The sequence below is a fragment of the Lepidochelys kempii genome, chromosome 18 (genome assembly GCF_965140265.1).
Source record: "Lepidochelys kempii isolate rLepKem1 chromosome 18, rLepKem1.hap2, whole genome shotgun sequence".
NCBI classification, from domain to species: domain Eukaryota; kingdom Metazoa; phylum Chordata; order Testudines; family Cheloniidae; genus Lepidochelys; species Lepidochelys kempii.
The window spans coordinates 3,494,593-3,511,026 of record NC_133273.1 but is presented as its reverse complement, the minus strand read 5'-3'; the positions used below and the strand labels follow the sequence as shown (position 1 = coordinate 3,511,026).

The window sequence follows — 16,434 nt, the reverse complement described above, 5'->3', positions numbered from 1 at the left end:
GGAGGAGTCAAGCTGCAAAAAACTGGCTTGGCTTTGCAGGATCTCTCAAGACAGCTGGTAATGAGCACACCAGTATGTTATCGTGGGGTAATCAGTGAGCTCCAGGCTGCATAGACTGGCTTTTATTATTGTAGGGTTAGTTGTAAACATTGGGGTTGCTGGAAGCTTTTTTTCTTTTTAAGATTAAAATGCAGCTTAAAAAAAAATCCACAGAAAGGAAGACACAGCCTTTGCAAACAGAGAAAGACCTTCCAGAAGGGTTGCTGTATGGGCCTGACCCCAGAAGGGGGGTCTCTTTAATAATGCTGCTGCTACGATGGCCAAATCGGTAATGTTTGGAGATCTACAAACCTGCCAAGAAGAATCATCAAAACAGAACAACAATGTCAAGCAATTGATTTCTGTCCCCGCTCTATTTTACAGTATTTCATTTAGAACAGATGGGATTGCCCTCCCTCCCGCCACAGGCTGAAAAGATTGAGGCTCAGCTTAGATTTGGGGGTGGGGGGGTGGGAAGGGAGATGTATATGTGTGTATGTGGGGGGGGGGGGTCTAGAAGTAAATAAAACAGACGGAAGATATATGAATTCCCTCTCTATATTTCCAGCTAAATATGAAAAATGGAAGCTGACACACAGCAAAAAAAAGCCATTAAAATGGAAATGATAAAGGGTGGGAAGCACTGCGGGAGATACCTCCCCCAGGCCGGCGGGAGATGCTGCAGCTCACAGCACCCCCTCAGCCTCTCTCGCCCACACCCAGCACCGCCCCTGGCGGCATCACTCAGGCAGGGCACCCCAGCCACCCGACTGCTCTGAAAAGCCCCCCCTGCCACTGGCAGTCAGGAGAGATGGGCCAAGGCGGCGTCTTTCCACAAGAGAGCCCCAAATGCCTGGAACGGCCAGCGCCCGGTGCCACGCACCCTCTGTCTACAACACGCATAGGGGAGCGGGAGGCAGGGAGACACGCACGCAGGGCTAGGCCCAGGCCATTAGGCACGCAGAGACAGGCAGAGAGACGCACGCTCACAGGGACGCGCTCAGAGTCAGGCAGGGTCACGCACGCACACAAAGCAGACACAGGCATGCACACACTTAGGTATGCATAGCAAGGCATGGACAGGCGTGTGAGCTTCCACCCACGACGGGATCAGCTCCTCACCCTGCCTATTCTCAAGGCAGACACAGCATTGCTGAGACCTCACTGCACCCTGTAGGGCCCTGGGTCTCGCCTCCTTGCTCCCAAGTGGAGTCCCAACCCCGAGCCATCCTCCCGCCCGCAGCCTGCATCTGCTGAGCGGGCTGGACGAGCCGGGCACGGAAGGAAACAGCCCTGCTGCTGGAAAGGCCGAAGCTGGTGCCAAGCAGTTCTTTTTCTGGGGTTGCTGGCTGTCAGCTGCCCCAGGATCCTCCAGAGTGGGAGCAGTGCAGGGCACTAGCCTCATGGAAGCCACAGCCAGGACAGAAGAGAGCCACATTGGGAACTGCCCACGGGGGATTCCTGGGTTCCAGGGACACCTGAGCTGTCCCTCACCCACGGCTCCTGAGTGGCTCATCTATGAGCTCAGCTCCTGCCCCTCCCTACACACAGGGGGAGGGGCCCTGGAGTCCTCACTCCTGTGAGATGCTCCCAGACTGGAGCCATGGGCGTGGCAGCCCTCAGGACGCAGGAGAAGGGGCTCCTGAGAGCCAGGCCTGGGGAAGGGAAGCAAGCTGCAGTGTGGGGGGATGTGGCTGCCCCTGCAGAGAGCAAAGCTCATGCTGGGGCTGGAGACTGCACGCTCTAGCCCGTGGAAGGAGCGGCCCCATCACAAGGGGACAGCAGTGCTCCTTAGAGACAGAGGCTGATCTTTTCTGCTGAGCACAGAGGGCAAACTGGGGGCAGGATGCTCCTAAAGCAGGGGGCCAGTAGGAATCGCTGGATAAAGAAGCATTCAAGCCCCGAAGTCCAGATAGCATGGATACTTGCCCCAGGCCTGGCACAGGTGGGCATGGGAGATCTCGCCTCCCTATGCCTCACCCAGACACCCACGGGGGCAAGGACACAGATCTGCTCCCAGGTCTTCACTCAGTGACTGGGAGGTAGATAACAGACAGAGCATTGCAGAAAACCAGCCCCTCAGGACAGAGCAACAGCTGGGGAGAGGTAACCTAGGGTAGCCACAGGGAGTTTGGAAGCATTCTGGGTAGCAGGGGGAAAAGGGGCGTGGAAAACAGCACTGATAGGGCCCAGAGTTAGGAGCATGGTTTGCAGGCAGGGCATAAGAGAGGACCCGTGGTGGCCCCAGGCTATGAGGTCTGGGTGGAAGTCATGGATCCAGGGTGGGAGGGGAGTTCAGATAAGGCAGCTGCAGCAGAGGGGACCTGTTGCAACCCCAGGGCAGTGGTGTGAATAAAAGCCCCAAGGCAAGAGAGTGTGGAAAGCAGCTGGCACAAGGGGATCTACACAGCCCCAGGGGAGGGGAGGGGAGGGGATGGAGCCCTGGTAAGGGGTTCAGAAGGCAGCTGCAGCAGAGGGACCTGTCATGGCCCCGCAAAGGGAAGACGTTATGTGCACTCGCGTTTCAGTACTCACAGGCTGGCCTCAGAAGCCAGGTGGCCGCAGCTGCCTGGGGAGACGTGTAGATGATGCTCCAGGCTGGCGGAGGTGGACGATCCCTCCTGGCGCAGGCGGGCAAAAGCCCCAGTCCCAGAAGCACACTAGCCTTCACCAATTCCTACCACTGCCGTTAACACAAGCTACACTTCTATCGGGGACTCCTCTACTTTTGCAGCCCCCTGTGTCTCGTCTTTGCTGAAATAAAAAGAAACAAGAGATTCTTTTCATGGAAACTGCAAGGCAGCACATGGCTGCGTATGCTCCTGGCTAGTGGAGTCATCACAGCAGTAGAGGCTGAGACACCAGTACCACTGACCCATCCAGCCACCTCTGGGGTGGAATGTGGCAGCTGATTAACAGCACCCAGTAGCCCTACGCAACAGTTGGGGGCAAGGAAGGAAGAGCCTGTATCTGTTTTAAACTGCAGGGGGATCTAGGGAGGCAGGGAGAAACTATCCCCAGCTGCAGTCTGGCCAGGACACCTGGACTAAACACACCGCTCCTGGGGAAAGTGCCATGGGATCTTTAACAGCCAGAAGGAGTCAGAACTTGGGGCTGTCTTTTGCATGGCAGGCTGTGTCAACAGAGCATCCCTGAGCACCATGCAGGAGCTCATCAGCACGGACACAGAGAAGCCAATGTGATTTCCTGTGGCACAGCGCTCCGGAGTCCACACCAGAGCACTGAGAAAGGGGTGAGCCACCGACTGAATTGCTAGTGAGCAGCAACCCCAGGCCACAGCCAGTCCAGGGAAAGAAGGGAGGATGTAAAACCGTAGGGATGGAGGAATGGGATCTGTAGTGCCATTTCCGTGGAGACGTTGAGATGCCCGGCCTGAACAAGCACTGATCCAGCTTCTCTCTGGGATTCGGAACTGGGCTAACTCACTGACAGCAGATCATGCTCATTCAAATGCCACATGCCCAAAGCACCAGTTCCAAAGCACCACCCATCAGCTCCCAAAGATGCTCCTGTTTGTTCCCTGCTGTGGGCACAGCAGGGTGAGGAAAAGCCCCGGAAGTCAATAGGAATACCACAAACAAGTGGTCACAAGCAGGCTACCGCCCCAGCCCTCTCCACAGCAGCACTGGGCTCCCGTGACCAGACCCCAGCCAGAGCCATGCCTACCAATACCCCAAAGCAGGTGGCCCCCCCCAGCACTGCCAACACATTTCTTGCAGCCTTTTCTCTGCGCTCCATCCATCAGCTCAGTCCCTTCTCTCTCCCCACACCACTCACACCCTCCGCAAGTTCTCACCCTATCCGAGAAGAGACTGATCCAGTGGTTACGACAGAGGACTAGATATCAGGAGTCCTAGGTTCCATTCCCAGCTCTCCCACTGACTCACTGCGCAACCATTGGCAAGTCACTGTCCTGCTCTGTGCCTCATTTTCGCCACTGGTAAAATGGGGATAACGATTGTGACCTTACCTCATTGTGGGGCTTCAGCTCTTCACTCCATGTAAAGCACTGGGGGAACCCCAGGAAGAATGGGCTGAATATCACTCTCCTCCCCCCATTCGGAGCTCAGCCCCAGGCAGAAGTGAGTGGGATCGGGAGTGGAGGGAGAATTGGCTTACTCTCCTGAAATGGATTTGTATCAGAGTTTTAATTTTTCCCAGAGCGCCACGATTTTGGCAGCCAGCATTCAACAAGGCTGTACGATCCTTGCGAACAGGCACAGGGAGGAATGGTTCACCTTGGGAGTGAACTGGCCTTCCCAAATTAGCCTTCAGCTATGGTGGCCTTGGCACTGGGAAGCCCTTTCTGCAATGGGAACTCGTGGCCTCCTGAAAGCAGCTGATGAGGAGACACCATGTGGCTCTCTACGGCAATGGCTGTGAAATCACACGAGAGGTCCTCTTCCTACATACACACCAACTCTACTTCTCCCGTGCAGAAGGAATTTATACCAAGGCAGAGACAACAGAAAGAATAACAGCCACGAAAGCAAAAAAAACAACCCCAAAACCAAAAACAGAATCCCAGCCAGAAAACCCGGGAGAACAAGTCTAAAAACCCAGCCTCAAGATCTTACTTTTCGGAAGAAGCAGTCGTGGGGATCCTGCACCAGAAGAATTAAGCTTTGTGTTTCTGCCCTCTGAAGGTGTTTTCATTCCGATTTCCTCTCCTGATCAAAACCGATAAAAGCCCCAAAACAAACTCCCTTCCCCTCTCATGCGCCCACCTCCTCCCTGACAGCTGGGTGCACTCCCAGTCCCCTGGCAATGTAGAGGTCTTCAGCAGCTCCCCTACAAGGGGTAATGGGCCCTGTCACCCACGCACCCACTCCTCCCCTACTTCTGGAGGCCACCACCACCAGTGCACCTACCACACGATCAGGAAAGCCCCAAAGCCGGAGCCATCTCCTTGTGCCGCCTTGAGCATGTACGTGAGTCTGCTGCCAGCATACTGGCTCCTCAAGCCCTTGCCAGACATCTCCAGCACCTCTGGGGAGAGTTTTTAAAAACAACCACACACAAGGCAGCTCTTGGGAGGGTCACAGACCAGACTGGAGGCTGACACAACCCTAACAGCCACAGCACAAACACAGGCTAGCGAGAAAACTCACCTGCTGTAGGTGGCCCATCAGGACTAGGACAAGGCAGTGATTTTGTCGGTCTTGGGCACTCCCACGGCCCCCATCACTGCAGTCCCTGAGCACCTCACAAGCATTAGTGGATTTGGTCTCACACCCCATGTGAGGCAGGGCCAGGCTAATATCACCCGCCCCACTGAACAGAGGGGAACGTAGACACAGAGGCTCAAGACCACCCAGGGAGTCTGAGGCAGTGCCAGGACTCAAACTCCTGTCTCTCAAGCCTCCGGCTGGCCCCCTCACCGCCAGGCCACGCTCCAGCTCCCCTCTGGCAGGCAGAGGCCCACGTTCTCGGGGTGGTGTGAGGCGCCCAGGCTGGGACAGCTGTGGACGCTGCAGATCAGGACTGAAGGACGCTGGCAGAGCTTGGACAGCATGGCCCACGCTACCCCCATCGCTGATGGTTGTGTTAACCCTGGTTCGCACCAGCAAGGACACCTCTATTTCCAGAGCTTTAGAAGAGTTGCCCTCTCCCTGTGCACACCTCGCAAATCACAGAAACTAAGAGCGCCCTCTTGGGCACGAACCAATCCTTCCCGCTTTGGCTGAGGGAGCCTAGCGCAACAGGGCCCTGATCCTGAATCTGGCTTCCTGTAATACAGGAATGCCTCCACCACCAACCACATGGAACGCATGCCGTGCAGAAGACTGGCTCCCAGTGATCTCCAGAAAGACTTGTGAATCTTACAATGTGGGAGTGACCAGACCCCCTCCCACCCTGTCTGCCCCAGTTCTTCTGCCCTCACAGTTTGTAAGGAGAGAAAACAAACACACATACCAAGGAGCAAAGGGGACATGAGACAATAAGGTACAATTGAGGCAAATGGCCTCCCTTACAACGTGTATATGAAAAATTGGGTCAGCACCAGCACTGGGAAAATGTGACTATCCAGCACAGGGTGAAATGGCCAGGTCTCTGCCCACACTGTTTATTAGGAAAATCAAGGCCCGGGAAAATGCATGCAGCACGATTCCTGCATTTGCTTCAGACGCGTTTGAAAGATGGGGAAAATCTGCAGCCAGAGGTTGAAGCTGGTTAGTTAGCAGAGCTATGGAGGCACACAGGCAAACAGCACAGTTCAGGGCTACGATCCTCAGAGCTAAAAGAAAAGGAGTACTTGTGACACCTTAGAGACTAACCAATTTATCCGATGAAGTGAGCTGTAGCTCACGAAAGCTCATGCTCAAATATATTTGTTAGTCTCTAAGGTGCCACAAGTCCTCCTTTTCTTTTTGCAAATACAGACCAACACGGCTGCTACTCTGAAACCCATCCTCAGAGCTGGCACAGCTGTGGGGTTTCTAATGCAGAGACTCAGAGCGCAAGAGAACTGAATGGCGAGGTTTTGTGTTTAAAATCCATTTACCTGCCACATTACACTCTGGGTTGAATTCGCCAGTGTCAAAGCATTGGGGTTGGCAGCAGGAGGCATCCAACCGGTGGTGAATAGTTAGGAGAAAGCAAAGGCCTAAATAGACCCTTTCTACCAGCAGACAGAGCAAGGCTGGCAGGGGTGACCTGCAATAGCCACAAGACTCCGCAGCCACTGAGGGGAACCTGAGACACCAACAGGCCCCATCAAGAGTATCAGACTAAAATAAAAGCAAAGCCACAAAGCTCAGAGCATTTGCCCAGCTCCTGAGGTCTGGCGCCTCTGCTCTAGACCCCAAAGTCAGACTTGCATGTCCCCGAACAAGTTCGGTGCATGGCACTGTGGAGGCCCAGTCCACACCGGGCAAGATTTATAGAATGAAAGTGACTTATCCCAGGAGAGATGTTACTGGAATGCTGCGCATTTCCACTCCAGAATGGCAGATCACAAAGCAGGGATCCAAGAACTACTGGGTCCTAATCCCAGCCCTCACACCGACTCCCTCTGGCTGCAGCACCATTTACTACTGGTGTATCTCCACTGGCAACAGCAGAAGCACTGGTACGAACAGGGTAAGGTTGGCTATCACCATACTGTCACGGTCAGACAATACGCCGCTAAGAACACCTGAGCCCTGTCTACACTAGTGTTTCCACCACTACTACTATCAGCAAAGCTGCTCCCCGGTGAGTTAGGATTTATATATTTATTTATTTATAATACAACATGGGTGTGAAACACTACTGGCGCAGAATGGCAGAGCAAGGGTGTAGCACACTCAAGGTGTTACTATTTCTGTGCTACTGTAACAGGAATAAATAACACCACAGCCCACATCAACAAGGAAGTATAAAAGCTTAGTGGAATCAGAGTGCACAGGCCAAAGGGAAATCTTCATTACAGCGCCCTCTCTGCCAAAGCAAACCCTCCAGTTCAGCCCTGTTCTCTCCCCTCGGGTGCTCCCCGGAAAGTTAACACACACACACACACACAGGCATTTCTATCACACTCCTGAGAAGGCAGAACTCCTGCCTAAGCCCTGAACATTACAACAACAAAGCCATCTAAGAAGTCCACACCACGTTAGCGTCTAGCTCTGGGCACCAGGCCTCGTTAGCAATTTGGATCACCACAAAAACTTCCCTGCACGCAGAGTTTTTGTGCTAATTAGGAAAGCGTCTTTTGGACGCATCGAATTCCCAATGCTCACTGCTGACACAGCAGAAATCAGGACAGTGGGTGAAGTTACAATGCCATGTTATCTAGCAACAGGGTGTGTAGATGCAGCACGGTAGTTTTCCATCGCTGCACAGTGCGTAGATAACACCACCAACACTTAGCACTTGTAGAGGCCCTTTTCATCCAGAGAGCTCGAGGCGCTTTACAAAGAGACAAGTATCACTGTACCAGTCTTACACATGGGGAAACTGAGGTCCAGAGAAGTTAAATGACTTGCCCAGGTTCCACAGGAAGTTGGTAGCAGAACTGGGACTAGAACCTACATCCACCGATTCCCAGCTCTGTGACAGACAGACAGACATTATACACACATGCACTTGTGGGTAATGTTTAGATGTGCTGATGGCTAACTTGCAGTTTGATGTACTTCTGCTGTTGAGGAAGGTGTTTTGTTTCATTCCAAATAGTTTTTTCAGACTGTTTTGGGATCAAGATTTGAACAATCCACAGACTTACAATGAAAAGGATTCCTAGAGGGGCTGGATCCAGCAATCAGCAGGAAGCCCTCAATGGACATTCACCAAGGTCCACATGTGGGCGGCTTGGGAAGATCTCCAGCACGGACATGGGGTCTGATTTGTCACAGCCCTACTTTTGAACAGCTTCATGCACTTTGGTGGGTTACTAAGACACACAGAAATCTGTCATTGAGCATAACTCAGTGCGCCCACCTCTGTATGTACTGTCGGTGCTTCCCCTGACATCTGTCCATCTCCAGAGATAGCAGAGCACAGATGTTGCGCGCAAGGTGTTGTTCTATAGGGGACAAGGAGGACAACTTCACACACACCCCAATACACACATCCCCAAAACACAGAAAACACCCCCAAAATGAGCCCAGAAAGACACACCTGGGGACTACAGATACTGCCTTCAAACTAACACATCCATGGGAATGCCGCATTCTCTTTAGAGAAAATAAACGAAGGGCCAAATTTCTCCCTGTCGTAGCTCCACAGAAGTCAGAGGAGTTATCCCACGAACAGGACCGGACTAAACTATTTAGGAATATTTGGACAAAAGCAGAACCAGCCGTAGGGCTGGGGCCAGATTTCATCCACCCCCCTCCAATCTTCTAAATCAGGATTTAAAAAACTTTTGCCTCTTCCCCAAAATGTGACTTTAGTTTAAGCTGACCCATCTGCTATCAGTCGCCAGAGCAATAGTAACAGAACAGCTCAAACAGGCAGCTGAGAAATTGTCCTTCACTCTTCCCAGACGGGCAGCAAATAAAAGTGCAAGATTACAATACCCTATAAGAAGGATGTGTGCTCTTGACTACACTTGGTACAATACTTCTGAATGAGCAGCTTGTCTAAAAATAAATAATGTATATCCTCGAATACTTCTCTTAGTCTGACTCCCTTTTAAATACCCTAGAACAGACTGTATGTACAATCCAACATGCACGTAAAATTACGCATGTATTATAGTAAGTGCATCTACACGCGATGCACACAGCACACGCTAAACACATGTTCACATATGCACAGACCTCTCTAGACAACGGCACGAAAAATTGTGTCAGTTTCTAAAACTGCAGATTCCACACTCTGAAAACACTACATTCCTGCTAAAGTGCAACTGCAAAATATTCCTGGCTAAACATTCCGCTTAGAATATTGCTTTCCATCGAAATTAAAAAGACAAACACTTTTTCATTACCACCCCCCAAAAACTGAATCCCTTTTAACCAACACGCAACATTCACAACAATCTGTTTTTTAAAAAAATAGCTACATTCAGATTCAATTAACTTTTCCATTAAATAATCCAAAGGGAGAAAGAGAAAATACAGAGCAGGGTTTTTCACTGCGTTTTTGTTTTTAAAAGGCTGTTTTAAAAAACTTTTGCATAAGTTAACTTTAAATCTTAACCCCCTTCCACAGAAATGTTTGACTGTTTCCTTTTTTAAAAATCCAATTACATTGTATCCCCCCCCGTGCAAGCGAAGATCTTTGCAACAACACAAAAACGCAAAGCAAAGAAAAAAACACCCCTTTAGGTGCCCCTTTTGCCTTTCAGCTGCCTCTCCCACATTCTCAGACAGTTTTATTAAAATTTTCAGACAAAAGAAAAACAAAAATGGCAGCCTGGCTTATTTTTAAAACAGGACAGGGACGCCATATTCTGCAGATCTGCAAAAAAAGACAGAAATCTGAGGCTTGGCCACTCAAAAACAATCAGGCAGCTCCAAAGTGCAAAGGGAAAGCTCCATTTGCAATCCGTCTATTTGCATTAAGCCCCATGAATCATTGTTTACCGGAGAATTGCACCAAAGGGGTTTTTTGAATAACCCGGCTTTAAAAAAAAAAAAAAAAAAAAAAAAAAAAAAAGCAGACACTTCCTATACCAACAATCATGCTCCCTTGGCGAATTGCAATCCAGCCAGCGATCCGTCTGCAAGGAAGAAAATGAGCTCCCCCCTTTAGCTTCCTCTCTTCCTCCTCCTCCTCCTCAACCCGCCCAGGCTTTAGTGCGGGGGGGGGGGCACTGAAAAGACAGAGCCCCCCACGCAGCCGACACTCATCGGGATCAAATGCATGCATCAGATTAAAAAAAAAAGGGAGAGAGAGGGGGAAAAGCCCCTCAAGCCCTCCTCTCGCCGGACTCCAGCAGCCGGAGCCCGAGCCCAGCAGCGCTCGCCGGAGACTGACATGCGATTGCAGTTTGCAAAGGAGACCAAGAGCGACAGAAAACTGCATGCAACTTTTTCTTGCGACCCCATCTTAAAAAAATCCCCCCCCCCCTTTGCGGCTCCCCCTCCATGCTCCTTTCTTAGCGGGGAGCCCCCACCCCCGCCACCACGGCTCTCCTGGGGGGAGGGTTGTTGCATACAGACCTTGGTTTGCCTTAACTGCAGGTTTTTTGGATTTTGTTTTGGTTTTTGGCAAATAGACATAAAAAAAGAACCCCCGCCCGCCCCCCGCCCCCCAGCCGCGCTTGGGATGGTCTTTCTGGCTTTGCCGTGTCTGAAAGGCTCAGTTCAAACCTTCCGGGTCGCCTGCCGTTCACTTCTGGGTTCTGCAAGCACCAAAGCCGCGCAGCGCCAGCCGAGGCGGTCGGAAGTGCACGGACCCCCTTTGGGAGGGAGGTTTCGGGGGGTTCTTCTCCTCCTCCCTCTTTGCTGGTGTCTGGGAGCCTCCTCTTCCCCCCCCATCCCTCCTTCCGGAGTCTGGCAGAGAGCTCCCAAAAATGGGCAGACACAATATGCTAGTAAGAGATGGGGGAGGGAGCCTTTGGAAAAGAAAATCGGGGAGGTGGGGGGGGGGGAAGCGGCCGCTGCGTGCGAGAGGAGCGGGGCAGACGGGGGGCTGCAGCCGGGCAGTGCCCCGGCAGAGTTTGCAGGGCTGTGGAGGCCGGGCTTGGCTCCCCCTCCCAGTCTCTTGACTCTCCTTGATTATTCCGCCCCCCCCCCCAAAAAAAAAGTTGCCCAGTGTTTCCCTTCCTGGCCCTAGAGCCAAAGCCGACCACACCGGAGCGCGGATCTGTCACCTCACCCAGAGTCTTGGGAAGCCAGGATTGTACACGGTTCTCCATGTCCTCTCCTGATGCACCATGAGAACAGTTCACTTTGCATGACAATAGCCCCTCTTTTCCGCAGCGCTTAAAGTGCTTCACCAAAGTGGGGAAGTGAACACACTCTTTGTGAACACAGCCCTGTTCTTTTTGCGAATACGACTAACACGGCTGCTACTCTGAGACACTCTTTGTGAGGTGTCCTACAGCACCTAGCAGAATGGGGGCCTGGTCCACTGCTAGTACCTGAAATAATCATTCTTATCCCCATTTTTCAGATGGGGAAAATGAGGCACTGAAGCGTTTTCTCCACAGGGAGTCAGTGGCAATGTTGGGAATAGAACCCAGGTGTCCTGCCCCCTATTCCCCAGCTCTATTTGAAAAATGAGAAAATGCTGCCCATTTTAGTCCTGATGAAAGATGCCCTTCCTGGCACTGTCCCAGCTTCTCTTACTGTTTGGAAAGATATAGTCAAAGTAATTTGCATAAATTTTAAAAGTAATTTTTCCTGCACAGTTCTTCATTAGAACCTGCTTGGGAAGTTGGATAGAGAGTTGGGTCCTGGTTCTGCAGAGTCACTCCTGGCAAGCAAAGCCCCATCCACTTTAATTTATGCTTCACATGAGCACAGCCCCCCCGCCTCCCCAAGTGCAGTTCCTTATAGGATTGGGGCCACAGACTGAATCAGTTTCTCTCTCTCTCTCCATTTCCATCACTGCAATATCTGTGCACTGTTATTATGAGCATTGTATTGGCTTTGTTATTTAATATTTGTCTAGTGCAAAAAATGTGCTAGTTGCTACAGAAGCAGGTGCTAAGCCAGAAAGTTAAGAATCACAGCAAATTATCTTCAAAGGAGCAAAATTCTGTGCCCATCTGCAGCCACATGCTTCCAAATGGGTTCTTTCCTCTGTAGGCTGCTTTGTTACTGTTCATGGGTGAACTGCTTACTGTCCACATGGGGTAGTATCAGAGGGACATTCTTTGGGGATGGATGGACATGGAGCAGGCAGGGTGGCGTTAATTTATTTTATAAGGTTTAAAGAATTCCTTTGGGAACGACTCTGACCAAAGTAATTATATGCACTTCACTGTGGCAGAGAGAAAGGTAGGTTTCCGTTTGCTTGTTGGAGCATTTTCAGTGTCTGTCTCAGGTTCTCAGCATGCTCACAGCTCCAGCTGTGGGATAGTGGGCTGAGCATGGAGTTGGGCATCCAGAAATAATTAAAAAGTGCTGGATAAGCACAAAATATTATTAGAACCCCATTCTGAGTATCCGCTCAGCTGCCACTTGCTACAGAATGTTCTAATCCATGGGGCATTTTATTTTGTCAAAAGATTTTTAAATCGCCTTTAAAATATGGCTATTGATCACTATGCAATGGATATTTTCCATCACATTTCTACTACTCCAGTTCCTCACCCAGCACTCCAGTCCAGCAATCCCTTCCTCAGGCAAGTGAGGAGTTCAGGGATCAAGTACTACCTTTCTAAGAACAAACCTGCCAGAATCTCAGTGTAAGGCTAAAGAAGACCCTGTTAGACTGTAAATCCTAGAATCATAGGAATGTAGGACTGGAAGGGACCGTGCTAGGTCATCTAGACCAGTCCCCGGCACTGAGGCAGGACTAGGCATTATCTAGATCATCCCTGACAGGTGTTTGTCTAATCTGTTCCTAAAAAACCCCAGTAACGGAGCTTCCACAACCTAAGTAATTTGTTCCAGCGATTAACTATCCTTACTGCTAGGAAATTTTCTCTAACGTCTAACCTATATCTCCCTTGCTGCAATTTAAGCCCATTACTACTTCTCCTATCTTCAGTGGATAAGGAGAACAATTTATCACCCTCCTCTTTATAACAACCTTTTAGGTATTTGAAGACTGGTATCATGTCCCCCTGTTAGTCTTCTCTTCTCCAAACTAAACAAACCCAGTTTTTCAATCTTTCCTCATAGGTCATGTTTTCTCTGCACCTTTAATCATTTTTGTTGCTCTCCTCTGGACTTTCTCCAGTTTGTCCACACCTTTCCCAAACGGTGGTGCCCCAGACTGAACACAGTACTCCAGTTGAGGCGTTATCCGTCCTGAGTGAAGGCATTATTTCTCATGTCTTGCTTACAACCCTCCTGCTAATACATCCCGGAATGATGTTTGATGTTTGTTTTGTTTTTTTTTTGCAACAGTAGTACATTGTCCTTTACTTTTGTTGACTCATATTTAGTTTGTAACCCACTGTAACCTCCGGTCCTTTCCTGCAGTACTCCTTCCTAGGCAGCCATTGTCCATTTTGTATTTGTGCAACTGATTATTCCTTCCTTAGTGGAGTACTTTGCATCTGTCCTTATTGGATTTTTATTTATCCTATTTTTTTCAGACCATTTCTCCAGTTTGTCAGGATCACTTTGAATTCTAATCCTGTCCTCTAAAGTGCTTACAACCATAGGCGCCGACTCCTACTGGCGTGGGAGGGTGCTCGACCCCCCTCTGCTCCCGGCCCTGCCCCCGGCCCTCCCCCACCCCTTCCCACCCCTGCACCACCCCTATTCCAACCCGTTCCCCAAATCCCCACCCCAGCCCCACCTCCTCCCCTGAGTGCGCCGCGTTCCCGCTCCTCCCCCATCCCTCCCAGAGCTTGTAAAGCCACAAAACAGCTGTTTTGCGGCAGCAAGTGCTGGGAGGAAAGTGGGAATACGCTCAGAGGAGGAGGTGGGGGGGGGAAGCTTGGCTGCCGGTGGGTGCACTCACCAATTTTTCACGGAGTCAGCGCCTATGCTTACAACCCCACCCAGCTTGGTATCCACAAACTTTACAAGTATATCCTCTGTGCCATTATTCAAATCATATATAAAGATATTGCATAGAACCAGACCCAGGACAGATCCCTGTGGGGCCCCACTCATTATGCCCTTCCAGCTTGATTGTGAGCCAGTGATAACTACTCTCTGAGTACAATTTTCCAACCAGTTGTGCACCCACCTTATAGTAGGTTCATCTGGGCTATATTTCCCTAGTTTGCTTCTCCAAAGGTTATATGAGACAGTATCAAAAGCTGTACTAAAGTTGAGATAAATCACATCTACTGCTTCCCCCCATCACAAGGCTTGTTACCACCTCAAAGAAGGATATTAAGTTGGTTTGACATCATTTGTTCTTGACAAATCCATGTGGACTCTTATCACCTTATTATCTTCTAGGTCAGGGGCGGGCAAACTTTTTGGCCTGAGGGCCACATCGGATTTCCAAAATTGTATGGAGGGCTGGTTAGGGGACGCTGTGTCTCCCCAAACAGCCAGGGGTGGCCCAGCCCCTGCCTCCTATCCAACCCCCCCACTTCTTGTCCCCGATGGCTCCCCCAGGACTCCTGCCCCATCCACCACTCCCTGCTCCCAGACCACCCCCGGACTCACCACCCCTGACTGCCCCCTGCCTCCCCATCCACCCCCCCTCATTCCTGACTGCCCCCCCTCCGGGACCCCTGCCCCATCCAACTCCCCTGTTCCCCGCCCTCTGACCGCCCCGACCCCTGACCACACCCTCGAACTCCCCTGCCCGCTATCCAGCCCCCCTGCGCTCTGCCCCCTTACCGCGCCGCCCAGAGCACCAGGTAACTTTGCAACAGCGGCGCGCTAAGACTGCGGGGGAGGTGGAAAGCAGTGGGGGAGGGGCCAGGGGCTAGCCTCCCCAGCCAGGAGCTCAGGGGCTGGGCAGGAGGGTCCCGTGGGCCAGATGTGGCCTGCAGGCCGTAGTTTGACCACCTCTGTTCTAGGTGGTTACAAAGGGATTGTTTGATTATTTGCTCCATTACCCTTCTGGGTACCAAAATTAAGCTAAGGTCTGTAATTCCCTGGGTTGTCCTTATTCCCCCTTTTTATAGGTAGGTACTATATTTGTTCTTTTCCAGTCTTCTGGAATCTCTCCTGTACTCCTTGAGTTCTCAGAGATGATTGCTAGTGGCTCAGAGATCTCTTCAGCCCAGCCAGTTTCTTAAGTATTCTAGGATATATTTTGTCATGCTCTTCCAACTTGAAGACATCTAACTCGTCTAAGGCCAGGTCTACACTAGACATGGCATGGTTTGGGCATGGCTACACTTGCAGATGTAGAGCGCTTTGAGTTAAACCAGCCCTCGGAGAGCGCAGCAGGGAAAGTGCTGCAGCCTGTCCACACTGACAGCTGCAAGCGCACTGGCGTGGCCACATTAGCGGCACTGGGAGCAGTGCATTGTGGGCAGCTATCCCACAGAGCACCTCTTCCCATTCAGGCGCTGTGGCTTGTGGGAAGAGGGCGGGGAGTGCGGGACATTCTGGGTCCTGTCCCAGCGCCCGTGATGCATCAGTTCGCATCCCAGCAATTCCTGTGCTTCCATCCATATTTGGCACCATCTTTCAACGTTTTTTGTACTGCGCGCTCTGTCTTCCCTTTCGGTCTGTGGGAATGGAGCCCGAACTGCTGGGGAATATGCTGACGATATATGCTGAATATGCCGCCAGCACATCAAGTTTGGCAGTCGAGTTACTCCTTAAGATCCAAAGTGACAGTGAGGACTTCGACAATGATATTGACTCGAGTAACGCATATGACACGAGATTGCTTGTGGCATTCATGGACATGCTCACCACCATGGAATGGTGCTTTTGGGCTCGGGAAACAAGCACTGAGTGGTGGGATCACATCGTCATGCAAATCTGGGATGACGAGCAGTGGCTGCAGAACTTTCAGATGAGAAAAGCCACTTTCATGGGACTGTGTGAGGAGCTCGCCCTCACCCTACGGCACAAGGACACAAGATTGAGAGCTGCCGTGATGGTGGAGAAGCGGGTGGTTATTGCAATCTGGAAGCTGGCAACTCCAGACAGCTACCAATCAGTCGCTAAGCAGTTTGGAGTGAGGAAGTTGACCGTTGGAATTGTGTTGATGCAAGTTTGCAGGGCCATTAATCGCATCCTGCTCAGAAGAACCATGACTCCGGGTAACGTGCATGACATTGTGGCTGGTTTTGCACAAATGGCTTTCCCTAACTGCGGAGGGGCGATAGATATTCCAATTCTGGCACCAGCCCGCCTAACCTCAGAGTACGTTAATCCGAAGGGCTATTTCTCTATA

At 51.1% G+C, this 16,434-nt stretch overlaps 1 protein-coding gene across 9 annotated transcripts in view; it reads right to left on the bottom strand.

Moving 5' to 3' along the window:
• ZNF362 (zinc finger protein 362) overlaps positions 1-10,993 on the bottom strand; it is a 54,629-nt gene extending 43,636 nt beyond the window's left edge. For 2 of the 9 annotated variants that reach the window (XR_012155520.1, XM_073316290.1), the window contains exons 1-2: positions 10,164-10,543; positions 8,482-8,566 (exon numbers count right to left, since the gene is read on the bottom strand). Coding sequence is in view for 6 of the 9 variants with exons in the window: in XM_073316290.1 (XP_073172391.1) it covers positions 8,482-8,566; positions 10,164-10,515 (437 nt within the window). In the remaining 3 variants the exon portion in view is untranslated. Of the gene's footprint in view, positions 1-2,574; positions 2,794-8,481; positions 8,567-8,661; positions 10,063-10,163; positions 10,544-10,652; positions 10,773-10,802 lie in introns of those variants that run through there. The other 7 variants (XM_073316297.1, XM_073316293.1, XM_073316292.1 and 4 more) reach the window with 7 other exon arrangements.
• Between the last annotated feature and the right edge of the window lie 5,441 nt (positions 10,994-16,434).